This window comes from Penicillium coprophilum (genome assembly GCF_028826855.1).
Source record: "Penicillium coprophilum strain IBT 35676 chromosome Unknown utg000002l_segment0_segment1, whole genome shotgun sequence".
In the NCBI taxonomy this organism is placed as follows: Eukaryota; Fungi; Ascomycota; class Eurotiomycetes; order Eurotiales; family Aspergillaceae; genus Penicillium; species Penicillium coprophilum.
Genome location: NW_026622722.1, coordinates 2119142 through 2134911, shown reverse-complemented (window position 1 = coordinate 2134911; position 15770 = coordinate 2119142). Strand labels below are relative to the sequence as shown.

Below are 15770 nucleotides of genomic sequence, written 5' to 3'. Positions count from 1 at the left end.
ATGTCACTATGGAAACCACCCGGCCTGAAGTGGAATAGCATCCACTTTCTACCCAGATTGACAGCTCCGTTTCAAGAAAAAAAAAATCTCGAATAGCCAAACAGAATGCAGTGATCAAACCTGAACCAGATTTCTTGTGGAGCTAATAGAGCGGATGTTTGATCGATGTTCATAAACCCCGGACTCAGTCTCAACGCTAGAAATTTCTTCCGGGTCAGCTTTTGTCTGAGGTTCTCGGTGATTTGCCTTGAAGCCCCAGTCTAAATCACCATATCAGAAGGCAGGCTATGCTCACTGTGCTTGGGGCGCCTCCATCCCACACGATTGCGTCCGAAGTTGCTACAAACCTTGCTGGTGCATATCTGCGAAAGCAGTCTGGTGTCATGGGTCAACCGGCTCTCTCAGCGGAGGATGAAAATGCAGTTGTTGAGCAGCTAGAGCGTTGGTTGAATCATGGATTTTTCCCTTATCACATGTTGGCAAAGGACACAGCCAATGCGTATTTCCACAACCACCCGAGCTACAGTCAGAACAGACCAAACCTCAACATTGGTTGGCAAAAGGGCTTCTGGATGCGCCATCACCAACTTGCTGATCATATAGCCAAAGAGCGCAATACGCTAAAATTGAAAGGTCCGCATGAAGATCGCCGAGCTTGGAAGTTCTTTCAGGCATTCAAAGATATCAAGCAGCGACTCGCGGTCACCAACGACAACATCTATGCCATGGAGGATGCCGCGTTTGTCACTACCATGTATCGAAAGGCAAGCCTTATGTTTGTTCGACCAATGAATCAAAATCATAAAAGAGAAGAGCGGGTATTCTCGTCTGTGATCCACTGCTGCTCAACGCGAGGGAAGCATCTGCCCCCATACATTATCTGCAGGAGTCAAGATCCACCACAAACCAAAAACTTTGGTCGGATCAAGGTTGCTTTTAACCAGTCAGGCTGGTCTGAGGCCAATCATGCACTTGACTGGTTGAAGACCATTTTCGAGCCGGAGACTCGACCCAAGGGTCGTCGTCAAATTTGGAGGATTCTATTGATTTCCCATCGATTCCGCATAGTGTTTCCCGAGTTCGAAAAATTCTGCTGGGACAACAGGATCGCTTGTATTTCTTTCCCCAAGAACGATCAACAGTTCTTCAACCCGATGGAAAACATCGCTTTTGGGCCCATGCAACAGAGTTATACCGACTACATGAGAAAGCGATTCTCTGATAACAATGAAAATGCCACCACACTGGATGTGAGGGAATTTGCATCGTGGATCGATGGAGAGGTAGCCTCATCTAAAAGAGCGGAAGAAGCTGCAGATATGTGGCGTCAAAGCTGTCTTGTGCCGCTAGATGAATTCCGTCTTCGCAACTGTCTCCAAGGGAACCGAGCTACTGCCGTCCCAGAGGATAGAACCTCCATTCTTGATAGCCGTCTCTACTCGGATGCCACGACTCCGAGAACGGCGGACACACGAGCCACACCTCGAACAAGTGTTCCTTTACCCATCATCCCCTCCACAGAGTCAGTGAGCCGACAATCTACTCGTGAGTACTCACATCCCTCGTCTCAGCAATCAAGTCAAGAGAGAGACAATAGCTCCGAATCGGAGGGAGATCAATTCGACAGTGAAAGTGAAGCTCTCCATAATCATCAGTCCATTACACCGTGCAGAACACCTAGACCACCCAAGACTCCACGGGCTAGGACTCCGGAGACAGAAGTATCTGGTTCAGTCATGTCGTCCAAGAAGCACCGGGACATCCTGGATAAATGTATAGAAGGATCACCCAGAACCCAAAAAAGGTTCCGTGACGATTTAATTCTAGATCGCGGAGATTTAGAGAAGGAAAATGCTCGTCTTAAAGAAAGGGTTGAGCTTCTGGAACAGTTCGCGCTCAAGAAACGCAGAGTTGACTGATATGCCCTCAATATCTGCCCTTTCTGCCCTTCCTGTGTGATATTCCAACCCACCTTCCTTTTCTACCATTTCAAAACGTAGTGGGCCATTGCGCTTGCCTTCTCTTTTTGTATACAATGATCTCATCAGTCTAATCAGTTTCATATGTCCATGCCGCTACCGGGATCCATAATACCGGAACCGCGATCACTCACCACATTTACCTCGTTTGATATCAACTTTCTCTTGAGTTTCCCTCTTCGCTCTCAACTCCGCCTCGACTATCTATCGTTCCAGAATCTCCAACTTCAGACGTCAACACCTTACCATGGCAACCGTCCTGCTCATCCTCGACGTCCAAAACGGGGTAATCGACCGCCTCGACAACACAGAGCCCTACCTTGAACGCCTGGCGTCAACTGTCATTTCCGCACGCAAGGCCAATGTAAAAATCATCCACGTTATCACCGGCTTCCGTCCAGGTTATCCGGAAAACCACCCAAACAACTCATCTGTCCCTGCCGTCGTCGCACGCGGTGAACATCTTGAAGGCCAATCGTCGGTGCAAGTCCATCCAGCCATCGTACCTGCATCTGGAGAAGTGGTCCTCACCAAGCGGCGCGTCTCGGCATTCTTTGCTACGGAACTTGATATGCTTTTGCGCTGCGCAAATGCTCAGTCTATCGTTGTCGCGGGCTTGATCACCAGTGGAGCGGTCCTATCGACTGTGCGCCAGGCAATGGATATGGACTACCGGATTACGGTGTTGGAGGATTGCTGCATGGATCGTGATGAGGAGCTGCACTGTGTGCTGATGGACAAGGTTTTTGCGCGGAAGACGGATGTTGTTTCGGCGAAGGAGTGGATGGAGAAGCTTTCCATTGTGGAGGAGCGCTAAAGATGTCTTCCACTAAGTTCAAAGAGTTCAAATTCAGAATTAAGGATTGTATGTGTTAGGCGCTTGACACGATCGTGGTTTGACTGAAATAACTTCATTATATTTCCTTCTATACCAAAACATCCATTTATAAAGGTCATCCTTCACATTTCGTTTCACATATTATATCTACAACTTCACCTGCGCTCGCTCCCTGGGAGCCGCACAGCAAGTCGGCTCGGGGTGCAGAGTTGACTTATTGAAGGACTGAGTCGAAGCCGGCACATCCAGTGCAGGGTTCTTGGTGAAGAAGCCATCCGGCTTGAGCATCACGCTGACACGTTCCATGGGCATGACAGGGAAGTCCTCAATACGAGGGTTGTGAGTGAGGCCAAATGCTGGGAACAATTAGCTATTATTGCAGGGGAATATGAAAGAGATAACTTACTGTGCCAGAGAACAACATCTTCGTTCTCAACTGGATCATTCCGTCCAGCCCACACTTCCACGCCTTCCGACTTCTTGCTCTGGTTTGTGAACTCACCAGCGGCAAACAGCTCGTCGTCTTGGTATTTAGTAACCCAGATCGGACGGGTCGCGAAGCGGGCGCGCTTCGAGCCGAACGAGTTCGGGTGTGCGAGGAGCATCTGGCTTGGGCTGGTTTGCAGCTTGTATGCGATGGGGTGGTGGGTGATAGGGTTGACGACAGAGTCGTTGCGGATCTTGAAGACACGGTGACGCTCGACGCTGGTTGAGGCGCTACCGCTGGCCTTGATGACGTTTTGCTCTGTGGTGTACCCGACGAGCCATGGGTTGCTATCATCCTCGGGCATTGGCACACTGTCTTCATAGTAGACTGTGTTTTTGTAGCCGTCGATAGCAGGGTCAATACGGAGGGAGAACATGTGCTGGTGGAATGGAGCCATAACACCGGGTCCGACGTTCGTTCCCCATGGAACGGTTTGGCCGTTTTCATTGTCGAAGGGCACCGTTGAAAGGATGCCGGTTGCACGCACCTCGAGCTCAATGTTGGCTGCTTGGTCCAGGATAAAGGCGAAGATATATTCGTAGTTTGCAACTGTGCAAATCATCTGAACCACGAGCTGGCGGTTACGGACGACAGTTGCGGCACCAGTGCGGTAATTAGTGTGTTTGTGTTGCAAGCCATTATCTTGCTCGTGCATGCAGATCACATTCTTTAGTTGGATTGGTGCTCCCTGCGCATCTGTGCGATAACCATCGAAATACTTAATGTGACCGAGGCAGTCGCAGCCGAGACTCAGCTGGTTAGCTGTGATACCGAAGCCGACGTCGCCGACGTCAAAAGCTTGCTTGCGGTGGTAGGGGGCGCGGGGATCTAGTATAAATTAGATATGTTGTCAAAGGAAGAGTAGTATAACATACCGCCGTAGGGGACTGTCATCTCCGAGAAAGAGAGACGGTAGAACGTGTTACGACCATCGTAGGTCACATTGTGCAATACCAGACCCTCTCGGTTGTTGAAGCCCACCCTGAAACGCCACTTCTGCCAGGAAACGGCATTTCCAATGACATTGAATGATGCCCCCTCCGGTTGCTGGACAATGTAGGGCTTCAGGTCAGTGCGCAGAGGTTCATCCAGCAAATCATGCGCGTATTGCACAGTAGGCACGGGTTTCCAGGGCTGCGTCTCGGTAGTTTGAGTATCGGCTCCGCCAGGCAGATAATCCATACGGACTAGTTTGCGAGTGATACCGTCGAACACTGGGGAAAATTTGCAAGGCACCGAATACTGGTTGTTCTGGGGGTGGTCGGTGGCCACAATATACATGTAGCACTGGAACAGACGCCGAGTTTCCTTGGCATCCTCGGTGCCGTAGATCCACGGATCCAAGCAGACAGTGTGGCCAGCGGGAAGCTTCAATTTCTCGATCTCAGCCTTGACAGCTGGATGGCTAAGACAAAGCTCCTCAATTTCCATCATCTCATCGACGTCGAGTGGACCCTGGACATCCTTAGGCAGCTCTTTCGCTGACACAATGGACTTGGTGTCTGCATTGATCAGAGCCTTGAAGAAAGACCCATTGTCCAATCGGTGGAAGAGCGCCATCAGCAAGCGGGCGGGCTTACGTGGGCGCACTTCACCTCGGCGCTCAGCCTCGAGGAATGGGACAACCTCATGTTTGGAGGGTTCCTGGAGATCGATGCGCTTGTAGCGGAGCTTGGCACCCGGAAAAGCGGATTCCAGGACGGAGACCGCCAATTGAATCTCCCCAGGTGTGATGGGGTCAAAGGGGTGAAGGCTCGCCATTATGAATAATTTTCAGGGATGGTTTCCCCAAGACTGGGGTATGGGAATGCATTTATATTCGCACGAGCGCCGGTTCACCTGTTGATCTCCATTTTGGGCAAATCTTTCGCGCTGCTGTGGCAATGTGATTGGTCAGTTGATTACATAGCGCATCTTTTGCTCCAAAGGGTTTAGTGTCTGCACTCTTGATGAGTTGGGAGCCCACAGGTGTCATTATTGGTGGGCGATTGTGGAGTTGCGGATGATTCGGAGAATAGCTATGTTGATCAGTGATCTGCAATGTCCCAAGTCGTTTGTTGTAGATAATAGGGTAATGGACATGGAAAAAGAGCCAGAGAATAGAAAATCAACTAGGCCTTTTGGCCTCGTAGCCTTGGTGCCTTGTAAATCAGGACACAAATGCAGCGTCGTTGGCTTCATTGGAAGCCCCAGGTGCTTGGCTTGGCATATAAATCGCCGGCATGAATATTCCACCTCAAGAAGGCTTACACGTAAGCCATCCACGGAGAACTGTATTGCCAGTCTCGTTTCTTATCTCATAGGAGTGAATTTGAGATAGCGGGATTCTTCGTTGTCCTTTGGATCCATACTAGGAATTAGCATGTTGGACAGAATGTCTCCGTCAATGCAATTACTACCTCATTTGGAGCCTCTGCTAGATCATGGCCCCCAGATAAACGCACGGTTGAATAGTGTAGTGGTCACCTGACACTGTTTGCTAGGCAGTCAGATTTTCTCCCTTTTCCCCATCAACCATCTACTCTAAGGCGTGCGGCAGTCTCATCTACAAGACAAGACGAGTTATTCTACAATCATGCTTCGCCTGAGTTCAGATGAATCCTTCCACTTCGAACTCCTCCGGCTTCTCGCCCACTCCAGCTATGGTGGCGCTGACGTAGGCGAGGTCCTTGCCATGAGTTCTGAAATAACTCCCGGCGACTTTGAATCCTTTTCCGCCGTCTTCAACAGGAGAGCAGATCGTATCTTTGAACAGACGAAGAGCATGACAAATGATATTTCTATCCGGGACGCCATGTTCCGAGCATCTACCTACTATCGTGCTGCTGATTTCTACATCCACGGCAACTGGGATGATCCCCGCATCATTCCATTGTGGGATAAACAGACTCTCTGTTTCGACGAGGCTATGGCCCGACTTCCAGTACCAGGTTATCGCAAGGAGCTCCCAGGTCCGGAATGCAACATTCCCATCATATTCTTCCCTGCCAGCAAGGACAGTGAGAAGCGGCCGACTCTCATCCTCGGTAACGGATATGACGGATCCATGGAAGAAATGTATCACCTACATGGTGCCGCTATTCTTGAGCGTGGCTGGAATGTGGTCTGCTACGATGGGCCAGGACAGATTTGCACCCGTCGCTATCAGGGCATCGGATTTACTCATGAGTGGGAGAAAGTTCTTTCGCCTGTTGTGGACTTCCTCGAAACCATTCCCACTGTTGATATAACCAAGACTGGGGTGATAGGGTTTTCTATGTGCGGTCTATTGGCGGCACGCGCTGCAGCTTTTGAGAAGCGCATCGCTGTAGTTTTTAGCATTGACGGACTGTACAATTTCGTTGATACCCCTGTTTTCGACCCTTCCCGTGGTTTTGCAGCTTTAAGTCATCTGAAAGACTTTGAATCTACCGCTGCTATGTTTAACAATTTGAGCATTCCGACTACTGCTCGGTGGGCTTTGTCTCATGGTCTCTGGGCTTTCAATGTTAAAACCCCAGCTGAATACCTCGAGAAAGCAAAGAAAATTTCGTTGGTTGGAATAACGGACAAAATTGAATGCCCGGTCTTTGTTGCTTGTGCTGCAGACGATCACTTTTTCAAGGGACAGCCCGAGGCAATGAAGGATGCTCTCGGGGACAGGGCACATTATCATGTTTTCACAGGCAAAGACGCTGCGGGAGAACATTGCCATGTTGGTGCTGCGAGGCATTGCAATCAAGTATTACTCGACTGGTTTGAGGCGAAGATTGTCAAAGCTTAGGATTTATATTTGACAGATATATTTCAACGTAGTAGCGATCGTGTACATGAACTAGCGGGGAAGAGTCTTAGATCACCCTATCATCTCGAAGAAGATTCATCAGAATAGACTACATTTTTGAGGATCAGTAGCCTTCATATTCTTAGGCGAAGCGACTATACAGTACGGAGTATATAGCGCAGTACTGAATTAAATGATATACGCTCATGACTTGTATTACTGCGGGTAAAATTCGGCATGGCGCATTGGCGCTTAGAGACTGCTGTACTGCCGGGTCTAGGCGTAGGCCGCCTACTCGGACACCGCTCCGTTGGCATTCTGGGGGTTTCGCTCTTTCCTACAACCTAGTCACGGCTCTACAGGCGCTATATCTGCTGTTGTTCGATATAAACATCACCTCTATAAAAAAAAGTACTGGCAGTTGAGATTGATATACAGCCGAAATCCCCACACTTAGACCGTCTGTATAGTAGTGAATTGTCCAAATCAACAAGGGGGGCTAGACACTACAGGAGGATATGTACTATAGTCGATGTTGACCTATTTTCTATACAGAGATAGAGCAAGTCCTGATCTCATTAACAGTGTAAATAAAAGTAATGGCCTAGTTCATACTAAGAGTATTGAATCATGAAGTATGTTTCTATATTGACGATTGTCTAGATTCAGTGGCCAAAGTCGTTGATCGGAAGACCAATAGCGGAGTGTCGTCGGCCATAGTGCATTGGGTCTGGGATCTAAGCAAAACATTTATATACCTCTCAAACTCCGTCAAACTGAGGCATGGGCTAAGAGAAAACAGCATCTAAGAAGGCCCATGAAATGATCTCACTTTGACCGGACGACGAGCGCTGGGTATCAGTGAGATGGGGCATCGGTGCCGGTGCAGGTCATCTTGGCGAAGAACCCTCGCGAATGGTCATTTAGTAGGGAGAACGTTCGGTCCCACATTCAAACCAGCACTAGGGGCATTAACCACAGTATCACTATTTTCAATGGTATATAGTTGTGCTATGTTGGCGTGCATGATGGTCTCTGCGGAAGGGAGCCAGAAGGTAACATCGCAAGTCTTGTGTTGGAAGACAAGGAAATAAGAAGTGCTCGTAGTATTTTCTGATTTTTGTGCTTTCATTGTATGTTTTTTTAAAATTCTCCATAAACATTCGTCGATATAGTCTACTGTATACAATCTATCTGTGTATTCATTGAAATATATGCTGTCAAGCCCTTCACTCGTACATCGGCCTTCCAATTTTTGACCATGCCAGTTGAACGAATTCAAATGAACACCAACAGAATACTAGTCAATCCTGTTTTACATGGAAAAACAGAGGGGCGAATGTTGTTCAGCTCCGGAATGTGACGCGAGGGGGTACATTGGCCACATCTGACATGGACATCAACGTGGACGCGATGAACATTACCTCAAGAAGTTACACCTAGTTCTTTTCTGCTGCTCAGGCTGTCGAGCAAAATATATCGAGAGACACACTAAACTCAGTTTCATAGACTTCTATATCTTTGTCTTTCTTTATTCTCTGTTAAAATATAGCCTATTTCAAAGCCTTCCGAGGGTAGGCCAAGAGATCCCGGAATTCAGGGCTGCTACGGTCCCTTTCGAGCCCTTCAAAGGCCGAGTGTACAATAGCATTCCGATGACAAGCCCAGACCTTGTTCATTCTAATAGGGATGTATAAAGGTCAATCGCATCGCCGCCTCGCGCGCTTTTTGTACAATAACAACCTCCAGCACCACGCCATCGATATGCATTCAACCAACTGAACACTTCACTTATTTTTGGGACATAATACCATTAACGCCTTGATTTATTGTGTCGAATATCTACTAGTCGACTCGCTGTGAAGCTTTTGCTGATCAACCCCTTTGTTTATTGTCATGGGGCGCGTGTCTATACCAATTCTTGCGGGCTTGGCTGGGTATGCCTTTGCTGGCATTCACCATCATGCACATGACCACCTTCACCATCATCGCCATCGCAACTTGATGCCGCCTACTGACAATTTAGAACTACGAGGTCTGGGTTGGGATAATGCGAATAACGCCCCAGATGATTTTGTGGTGAAATCCATTACGATCACAACCACAACAACAGTGTTTGGAAAATGCGCGCCAACCAGTACAATCCACAGCACGCTCACGCTTATTAGACATAGTCCTGAGCCTACGCTGTGGAGTGCTGATCATCATCCCTACATCGTCCCGCGTGTCGAGCCATACCAGGACCACTGGAATCAAATGCAGCCCGGGCCTAATCTCCCTGCGCCGACAAACATCAAACCCGCTCATCCCAAGCCCTGGGCTCCGAGACCAACGGAGGCAGAGGAGACCACTATCATGTTAAAGACACAAACAACCACCCAAACTGCAACCAATACTATGACGGTCACCGTCCACCCAGGAGCAAACCATGTGCCACTTGCAGACACACTCCCTGGAAATCCCTCAGAGGCAGGGAAGTCTGCGCCACTTGCAGACTCGCTAGCCAACAGCTCTTTGGAAGAGGAGAAAGCCATCCCAGAAAGACGCCCTCCTTTCCCGCCACTTCACAAAAGCAACGGTGAACACAACAACGCCGCACTCGATTTACCTATAGTCAACCAGATCTTCCCTGGCCAAAAGCCACAAAAGCCCACCTTGAAGGAGTGGACCGCAACCCCACCGGCTGGACAATTCTCATGGAACCGATTCGGAGGACGCACTCCGCCAAAGGCTAAAGGGGCCAAGGTACTCTACCACGGAAATGTCGGCAGACCTTGGGGAAGCAACATTATAACTGTCAGCCCAGCCGAGGCACACACCTACAAATACGTGACGCAGTTCACCGGCTCGCACGATGAGCCTTGGACGGTCGTTGTGTGGAACAAATTCGGCCCTGACGGCAAGATGACCGGTTGGTACGGCCACTCTGCTCTAAAATTCACTCTTGCTCCTGGCGAGACCCGCTATGTCGCTTTTGACGAGGACTCCGAGGGAGCCTGGGGTGCTGCACCCGGTGACCACCTTCCTATGGATCAGTGGGGTGGATACTCGTGTACATGGGGCGAGTTTACATTTGGGGATGGGGAGAATAACGGCTGGTCGGGATGGGATGTTTCGGCTATACAGGCGCAGGTTGCGAATCAGCCTGTGCAGGGCATGTCTATTTGTCAGGCTGACGGACAGAAATGCTCTAGCATCACGACTGGCGCTAAGAAGGTGATTGCTGCTTATACCAAATCGATAAAGCACATCGATGGTATTGGTGGTGAGGCGGTGCCTGGCCCTGTGCGCTTGAATGTTCATCTTGATTATCGGGGGTGAGCTTGAAGTTTTGTATATGCATGTATTTTTTAGGGGTGGTATCGATTGTGAAGGCGATTTATTCATCGAAAAATCCACAATTTTGTCTCAAAGTGCTTATATGAAACTCGAAGGGCGAAACGATATCGGCAATTCGCAGACCCTCGCAGTTCAATTCCCTAGCTCTCAGCCTTCAATGCATCGAGGGAATGTCAATCTGTTTGATGGTCCAGACTTTTCCGCCCTGGCTGGACGAAACTTCGGTATAAGTCGCACCACCCGCGCTGGCAATCGTCGAGCCAAACGTAGTATCAACCGAGGCGAGAGTAATAACCGTATTCAAGTATTTCTGTGCAGCGATAGTTACCGAGCAGTTATCGTTACACTCGGTTCCGGTGCCATATCTGAGCGAAGTCAGCATACTTCTCAATGAAATGTGATTGCAGGAATTGACTTACCCGCGCATATAGGGTCCAGAGGCGTGAGAGTAAGTCGACAGAAGGGCACCAGTCTGGCCATTTGTGACCGTTCTGTGAATTTTAGCTTCTGTCTTTCGCCATGTTGACTTCGTCCTTACTGCTTCCAGGTCTGTCCATCAGACTCAAGATTGTACTCAATCCGCACCTGGTCAGTTCCGCTCACAGGTGATCCAGGGCCGTCAAGCTGGCCGAAACTGCCAAAAACACTGGCGCGCACACACCACTGCCCGGTAGCTGCTCCGCACCACGAGTTGCTAGGCCAGCTTTCAAGGGTGGTCTGGACCAAATCACCCGTTCCGTTGGACATCTATCATTATTAGTGACCAGAGGACGCATCAGGAAAGAAGAGGACTCACACCAGGCCAGAGGAATAGCACACCGTTCTGGGTTTCTGGCGCAGCTCCGGGGATCAGCGTCGTGACGGCGTTGATGATGGTTGACTTGCAGGGACCGAGTGAGACACTGCCACCCCAGTAGTCATCTCTTTTGGCAACAGTCTCTAGTAAACCTGCGCTCGCAAGGCCGACAGCGGCCAGGAAAGGTACAATGAAGCGCATTGTGATATTTGTGAGTGTGGATGACGGGAAGTATGCGTGTCTGGGTCACTGAGCTTTCAAATAGAGAACATATGATCAGATTTGATCTACATCTACGTGAATAGTCGATCAACTTAAAGCTTCCCTCGGCGAAACAAAGGAGCATCTCTATAGGTGGAGTGGTGGAATTGAACCAAAAGCGGAGCGCCTCCCGAGGCTCTTCAGGGCTGGATGTTTCACCTCAAAACAAGCCCAAGACTAGACTGATTGGTGAAATTGCCCAAGTCCAGTGCATGATGTCTCCTTATTGACGCATTAAATTTTGTCAAACAGGCTGATCCAAGTGGGAAGCCCTGCATATATATTTTTGTCTTCCTAATAGGATATATTCGTCGCGCTAGCAGTGACATTACCCACCGGTCAGTTACACTACAGTAGTGATTCGTGCAATACACACCATATGAGAATACTGTTGAATACTCTAATGGTGCATAAAAATCGATTATACTGTTTCGTATTGCAATTAATGAATTAATATCCCCGAGACGATTCATTCCAAACGACCGATATATAAACTTTGTACCATGTGGATATCTCATTCCAAGTATTCCCCCTTAGTTTCTGCGTGGATCACATCAAACAGGGGTTTCCCACTGAACCATCCAGCCAACGGGGTTCCCACTGTTTTATAAGTGAAGGCAGCATCGGCTTCGTCGATTTTCACTGTTTGACCGCCTCGTCCGCCAGCTGCTGCGTCCGCTAGGAGTTGAGTGTAGCAACATTTTTCCAGGCTCACGAACCAGAACACGGTTTCTTCAATTGTGTTGCCGACTGTCAAAAGGCCGTGATTTTGTAGCAGGACTGCCTTTTTGTTGCCTAGAGCTTGGGCAATGTTCTGGCCCTCTTCCTCTGCTAGCACGACGCCTTTGAATGAGGAATAGAGACCCAGGTCCTGGTACCGTTAGAACTGGGACTTTGCACGCGCAGGAATCTGAAAATATTAGGCCAACGTACATTGTGGAAAGCACAGGCGTCTTGTGAGGTGATATCCAGCGGTCGGCCCAGTGTACAAAATGCCCGTCCATAGAGACTGTGACTGTGCGCAGCGCAGTTGACCTCTGGCCGCGCTGCATGGATAGCAGAGTGGATCATGAATGCAGCCGCATTCAGCATCCGATTTGGTCCACCTGCAATAACATTGCCTTCGTGGTCGACCTGGATTAAGTCTGATACCGTCATCAACTTGAACGCTGTGCCGAAGGGATTCACCCAGAATGTTGTCGGGTCTACAGGATCGCGCAAGGTAATGTGTCCGGCGGCACCTAATGGAAATATCAGTTGCCAAATCGATGGTTGACAGTAGGACCATACTGACCCTCGTCGTATCCTTTATCGCCAAAGATTCTGAATGCTGCTGCTAGGCGGCCCTTTAAATACTCTCGCTCCTTCATCTTATCCTCAAAAACCGGCAGCCTGGGAATTGGCATCTTGATTTTGGCTTTCTCGGCACTCGCCGCTTGAGATGATTGTGGTGCTTGCATACTGATAGTACTGGCAAGTGTCTCGGTACTAGTTGGGAGAGCCATAGTGATTTCTCACGGGTACGACTGTCGAGACAGGAATGATATGTTGTAGATGAAATGCTTCAAGTTGATTTAATGACTCTTCATGCAGAGTACCCCCTCGAAGCGGGGGTTGCTGATCAAAGATGTTCAATTGGCCGGTGAGCCGAGGTTGTACTTCTCCACGGCTATCCTTGCATTAATCCTCATTCTGGTGCTTGATGATATTCCAGTGTTGGGAGAGATTAAACAGTACATGGGGGCTAGTATTGAAAAGGCACGTAAAAGCAAACCCCAAATAAAATCGCTGGACTATAGAGTCATTAATGCATCAAATCGTGATAGTCAAAGACTGGATAAAGCCTTTGGTTACGTGTTCCTCCAATGAAATCTAGTTCGTAAGTCTTTCCCGCGGAAACAGAGGCCCCCGCTGAACCTCTGCCATTAAGGCCTCGAACAACTTACGGTCGGCTGGGTTGAAGCTTTGGCTGATCGTCGCTCGATGATGCGGAGATCCAACCAATGGCTTCAGGTCGGCTTCGCATAGAGTTCCTACTATCGGTAGTGTGCCAGTTTGGAAGTAATGGCGAATGGCCTTGGCTACGCAAATTGATGGGGCTGTGAGTGTTGTGTGCTAGATGAATATGTCAGAGATAAATAATTGGAGGGAGTACAGCGATTTCCTCACTCCTTCTGATTCTTGTTGGAGCAACCCAGATCCTGGGAAAATCCGGGACATATGTTGAGCACTGGGATGGTTAGCTTGAACAGTCGCTAGTGACGACGAACACACACCCGTGGAGAGGAGTCACTGGGTCCAGAGTATTTGATACGAAGAGCATGGGATGAGCGGTAGTAGTACCCCACGGTCCTAAAAATGGTCGGCTAGGAACTCGTGGAAATCATAATAGGACATACCTGCGAAAGGGTATTTAGCCTTCGCTCTCCATCCAACACAGCTCAGTTGCAATTGCGCCCAATAATCACCCAAAGATGCACTGTCAGCGAAAAGACTAGACCATTCGACGCGGAACTGTTCAATATCTAGGCTTGTCAAATATTCCGCATCTGAGCACATAATAGCAGCCATGGCGTAAAGAAAGTTATCTTGCGTGGTAGCACATTCTAGTGACCAAGGCCCAGCAAGACTACACTTGTTGGATGGACACGCGCCAAAGTGACTCCCATGCTTCAAGTCAGCCATGGGAATTGCATTGCCCCTGCCTAACTCAGTCATTATATCTGCCAGGACGGGGAATGCAAGAAGGGGCTGATATATAGCAACACGCTGAATCACTTTGATGTCCGTCCAGGTTACAACTTCTGGTCCCCGTCCCGTAGATGCCATGACAGGGATTGAAGTGTTGAGAATCTGTTGCTCAAGTTGCGTGTACGCTGCCCTGATGGCTTCTGGACCACCCTCAACGTAGAAGGGACACCCTGCAGGTCCAGCCTCATTACAGTATTGGCCAAATCGATCGAAGATGGCATCTGCGTCAGTCACAACGTTCGGTCCTGTTCCTTGGTAGTACTTCACCATGTCGACTACGCCATCGAGAACAGCTCGTGTAACTCGCTCTGGAAAGAGCGAGGCAAAGGTAGTGCCCAGCACCGTACCGTATGAGCGACCCCAATATAGTAGTGGCTCTTCTCCACGGTTCCATTTAGTGCGTTGCAAGATTGCGCTTTTTTCGTCCAGTCCATGGCATTTGTTGTGGGCTGCCTGGGCTCTCTGGCCTTCCTTCTCGCGCCACTCGCCATGGCGCTCGATGATGGTCAGCATGTCCTGCGCAACGAGTGGTGTATTGACAAAGGACATCAGTGGCTCGTCCGCCCCTGGATTTGACATATCGAATACAGAACAACCCGAGTTCAGGGCTTCGGTCCGTTGCCAGTTTCTCTGCAAGGAATCCGGTCCACTTCCCAGCATGCCTTCAGCCGAAACTTGCAACTCCCAGTTCCTTTGAGATACAGGATCGGGGAAACACATCACTGGAGGCGTTGTGGATCCTACCCCGCGAGGATCAAATCCGATGATATCAAAATATCTGTTGCCGATCTCTTCTCCGGTCTCATGCGGGTCTGCCTCCGCATCAATGATGAGTTGGAGATTGCGACCCGCCACAAAAGCTTGCATTGTTCCCGGTCCGCCAGGTCCACCTGGGCTATGAGCTCGAATCATTATATCATGTTCAAGTTCACTTACCGGGATTGATCAAAACCGCACCTCCATACCGCGGATCTGTGACTGGGACCTTTGCTGGCAGTCGGACAACAGCCAGAGCGAACGTGCGACCTTGTCCATCTGTTCGCTGGTAGTCCATAGGCACTTCTAGCCTCGCGCATTGGAACTCATCGCCGCAATTGTAGTACTCCAGCGACTGTGAAGCAACTATTTCGTCCCATGTTACTGGACTGGGAATGTCCAAAGGCCCTGCCACTGCCACCCTCCAGGGCAGTCGAACAGCCCAGAACAGAAAAAGTAAGACCGCAGCAGTCAGGGGTAATCCCCATCGAACATATCGATGAGGTGTCCGGCGTACCTGGCTTGTCTGAAAAGGCGGTAAAGACACGGATTTCACATCCATAACGCGACACAAACATCAAAACAAATAAATACCACAGTCCGAAGCCCACAGATGAAGGGAAATTTTCCATGAGAATCACTGAGCTTTTGAGGCCGAAAGCCCAAAGGCCATATTAAAAGGAAAGTCGGCAATCAGCCATGTTCATTGACTTTTCCAATCCCGCCGGTCCCGCCGAGTGGGGGTTTTCCATTGATCGTCCATATGCGATTGGGAGTTGATGTATCGAACTGAAATCAAC

The 15770-nt window shown here is 49.3% G+C and overlaps 9 protein-coding genes across 9 annotated transcripts; 4 read left to right on the top strand and 5 right to left on the bottom strand.

The window, feature by feature from the left end:
* Nucleotides 1-287: 287 nt before the first annotated feature.
* On the top strand, nt 288-1919 carry N7500_002864 (uncharacterized protein; the record flags this gene model as incomplete). The annotated part of the gene is made up of 1 exon (XM_056674010.1): nt 288-1919. One exon carries the CDS (start codon nt 288-290, stop codon nt 1917-1919), a length of 1632 nt encoding a protein of 543 aa, XP_056534535.1.
* A 307-nt stretch (nt 1920-2226) lies between these two features.
* On the top strand, nt 2227-2796 carry N7500_002863 (cysteine hydrolase family protein; the record flags this gene model as incomplete). Its single annotated transcript, XM_056674009.1, has 1 exon — nt 2227-2796. The coding sequence occupies one exon, from the start codon at nt 2227-2229 to the stop codon at nt 2794-2796; it is 570 nt and encodes a 189-aa protein (XP_056534534.1).
* A 168-nt stretch (nt 2797-2964) lies between these two features.
* On the bottom strand, nt 2965-5065 carry N7500_002862 (Copper amine oxidase N2-terminal; the record flags this gene model as incomplete). Its single annotated transcript, XM_056674008.1, has 3 exons — nt 2965-3173; nt 3224-4132; nt 4180-5065. 3 exons carry the CDS (start codon nt 5063-5065, stop codon nt 2965-2967), a joined length of 2004 nt encoding a protein of 667 aa, XP_056534533.1.
* Nucleotides 5066-5879: 814 nt separating this feature from the next.
* N7500_002861 (alpha/beta hydrolase family protein) lies at nt 5880-7067 on the top strand (the record flags this gene model as incomplete). Its single annotated transcript, XM_056674007.1, has 1 exon — nt 5880-7067. The coding sequence occupies one exon, from the start codon at nt 5880-5882 to the stop codon at nt 7065-7067; it is 1188 nt and encodes a 395-aa protein (XP_056534532.1).
* Nucleotides 7068-8963: 1896 nt separating this feature from the next.
* Nucleotides 8964-10388, top strand: N7500_002860 (uncharacterized protein; the record flags this gene model as incomplete). The annotated part of the gene is made up of 1 exon (XM_056674006.1): nt 8964-10388. The coding sequence occupies one exon, from the start codon at nt 8964-8966 to the stop codon at nt 10386-10388; it is 1425 nt and encodes a 474-aa protein (XP_056534531.1).
* A 172-nt stretch (nt 10389-10560) lies between these two features.
* On the bottom strand, nt 10561-11403 carry N7500_002859 (uncharacterized protein; the record flags this gene model as incomplete). The annotated part of the gene is made up of 4 exons (XM_056674005.1): nt 10561-10771; nt 10826-10897; nt 10945-11153; nt 11203-11403. The coding sequence occupies 4 exons, from the start codon at nt 11401-11403 to the stop codon at nt 10561-10563; spliced, it is 693 nt and encodes a 230-aa protein (XP_056534530.1).
* A 574-nt stretch (nt 11404-11977) lies between these two features.
* On the bottom strand, nt 11978-12968 carry N7500_002858 (uncharacterized protein; the record flags this gene model as incomplete). Its single annotated transcript, XM_056674004.1, has 3 exons — nt 11978-12334; nt 12397-12704; nt 12758-12968. 3 exons carry the CDS (start codon nt 12966-12968, stop codon nt 11978-11980), a joined length of 876 nt encoding a protein of 291 aa, XP_056534529.1.
* Nucleotides 12969-13815: 847 nt separating this feature from the next.
* Nucleotides 13816-15081, bottom strand: N7500_002857 (Peptidase S33 tripeptidyl aminopeptidase-like C-terminal; the record flags this gene model as incomplete). The annotated part of the gene is made up of 1 exon (XM_056674003.1): nt 13816-15081. The coding sequence occupies one exon, from the start codon at nt 15079-15081 to the stop codon at nt 13816-13818; it is 1266 nt and encodes a 421-aa protein (XP_056534528.1).
* A 61-nt stretch (nt 15082-15142) lies between these two features.
* On the bottom strand, nt 15143-15532 carry N7500_002856 (Proteinase; the record flags this gene model as incomplete). The annotated part of the gene is made up of 1 exon (XM_056674002.1): nt 15143-15532. The coding sequence occupies one exon, from the start codon at nt 15530-15532 to the stop codon at nt 15143-15145; it is 390 nt and encodes a 129-aa protein (XP_056534527.1).
* Between the last annotated feature and the right edge of the window lie 238 nt (nt 15533-15770).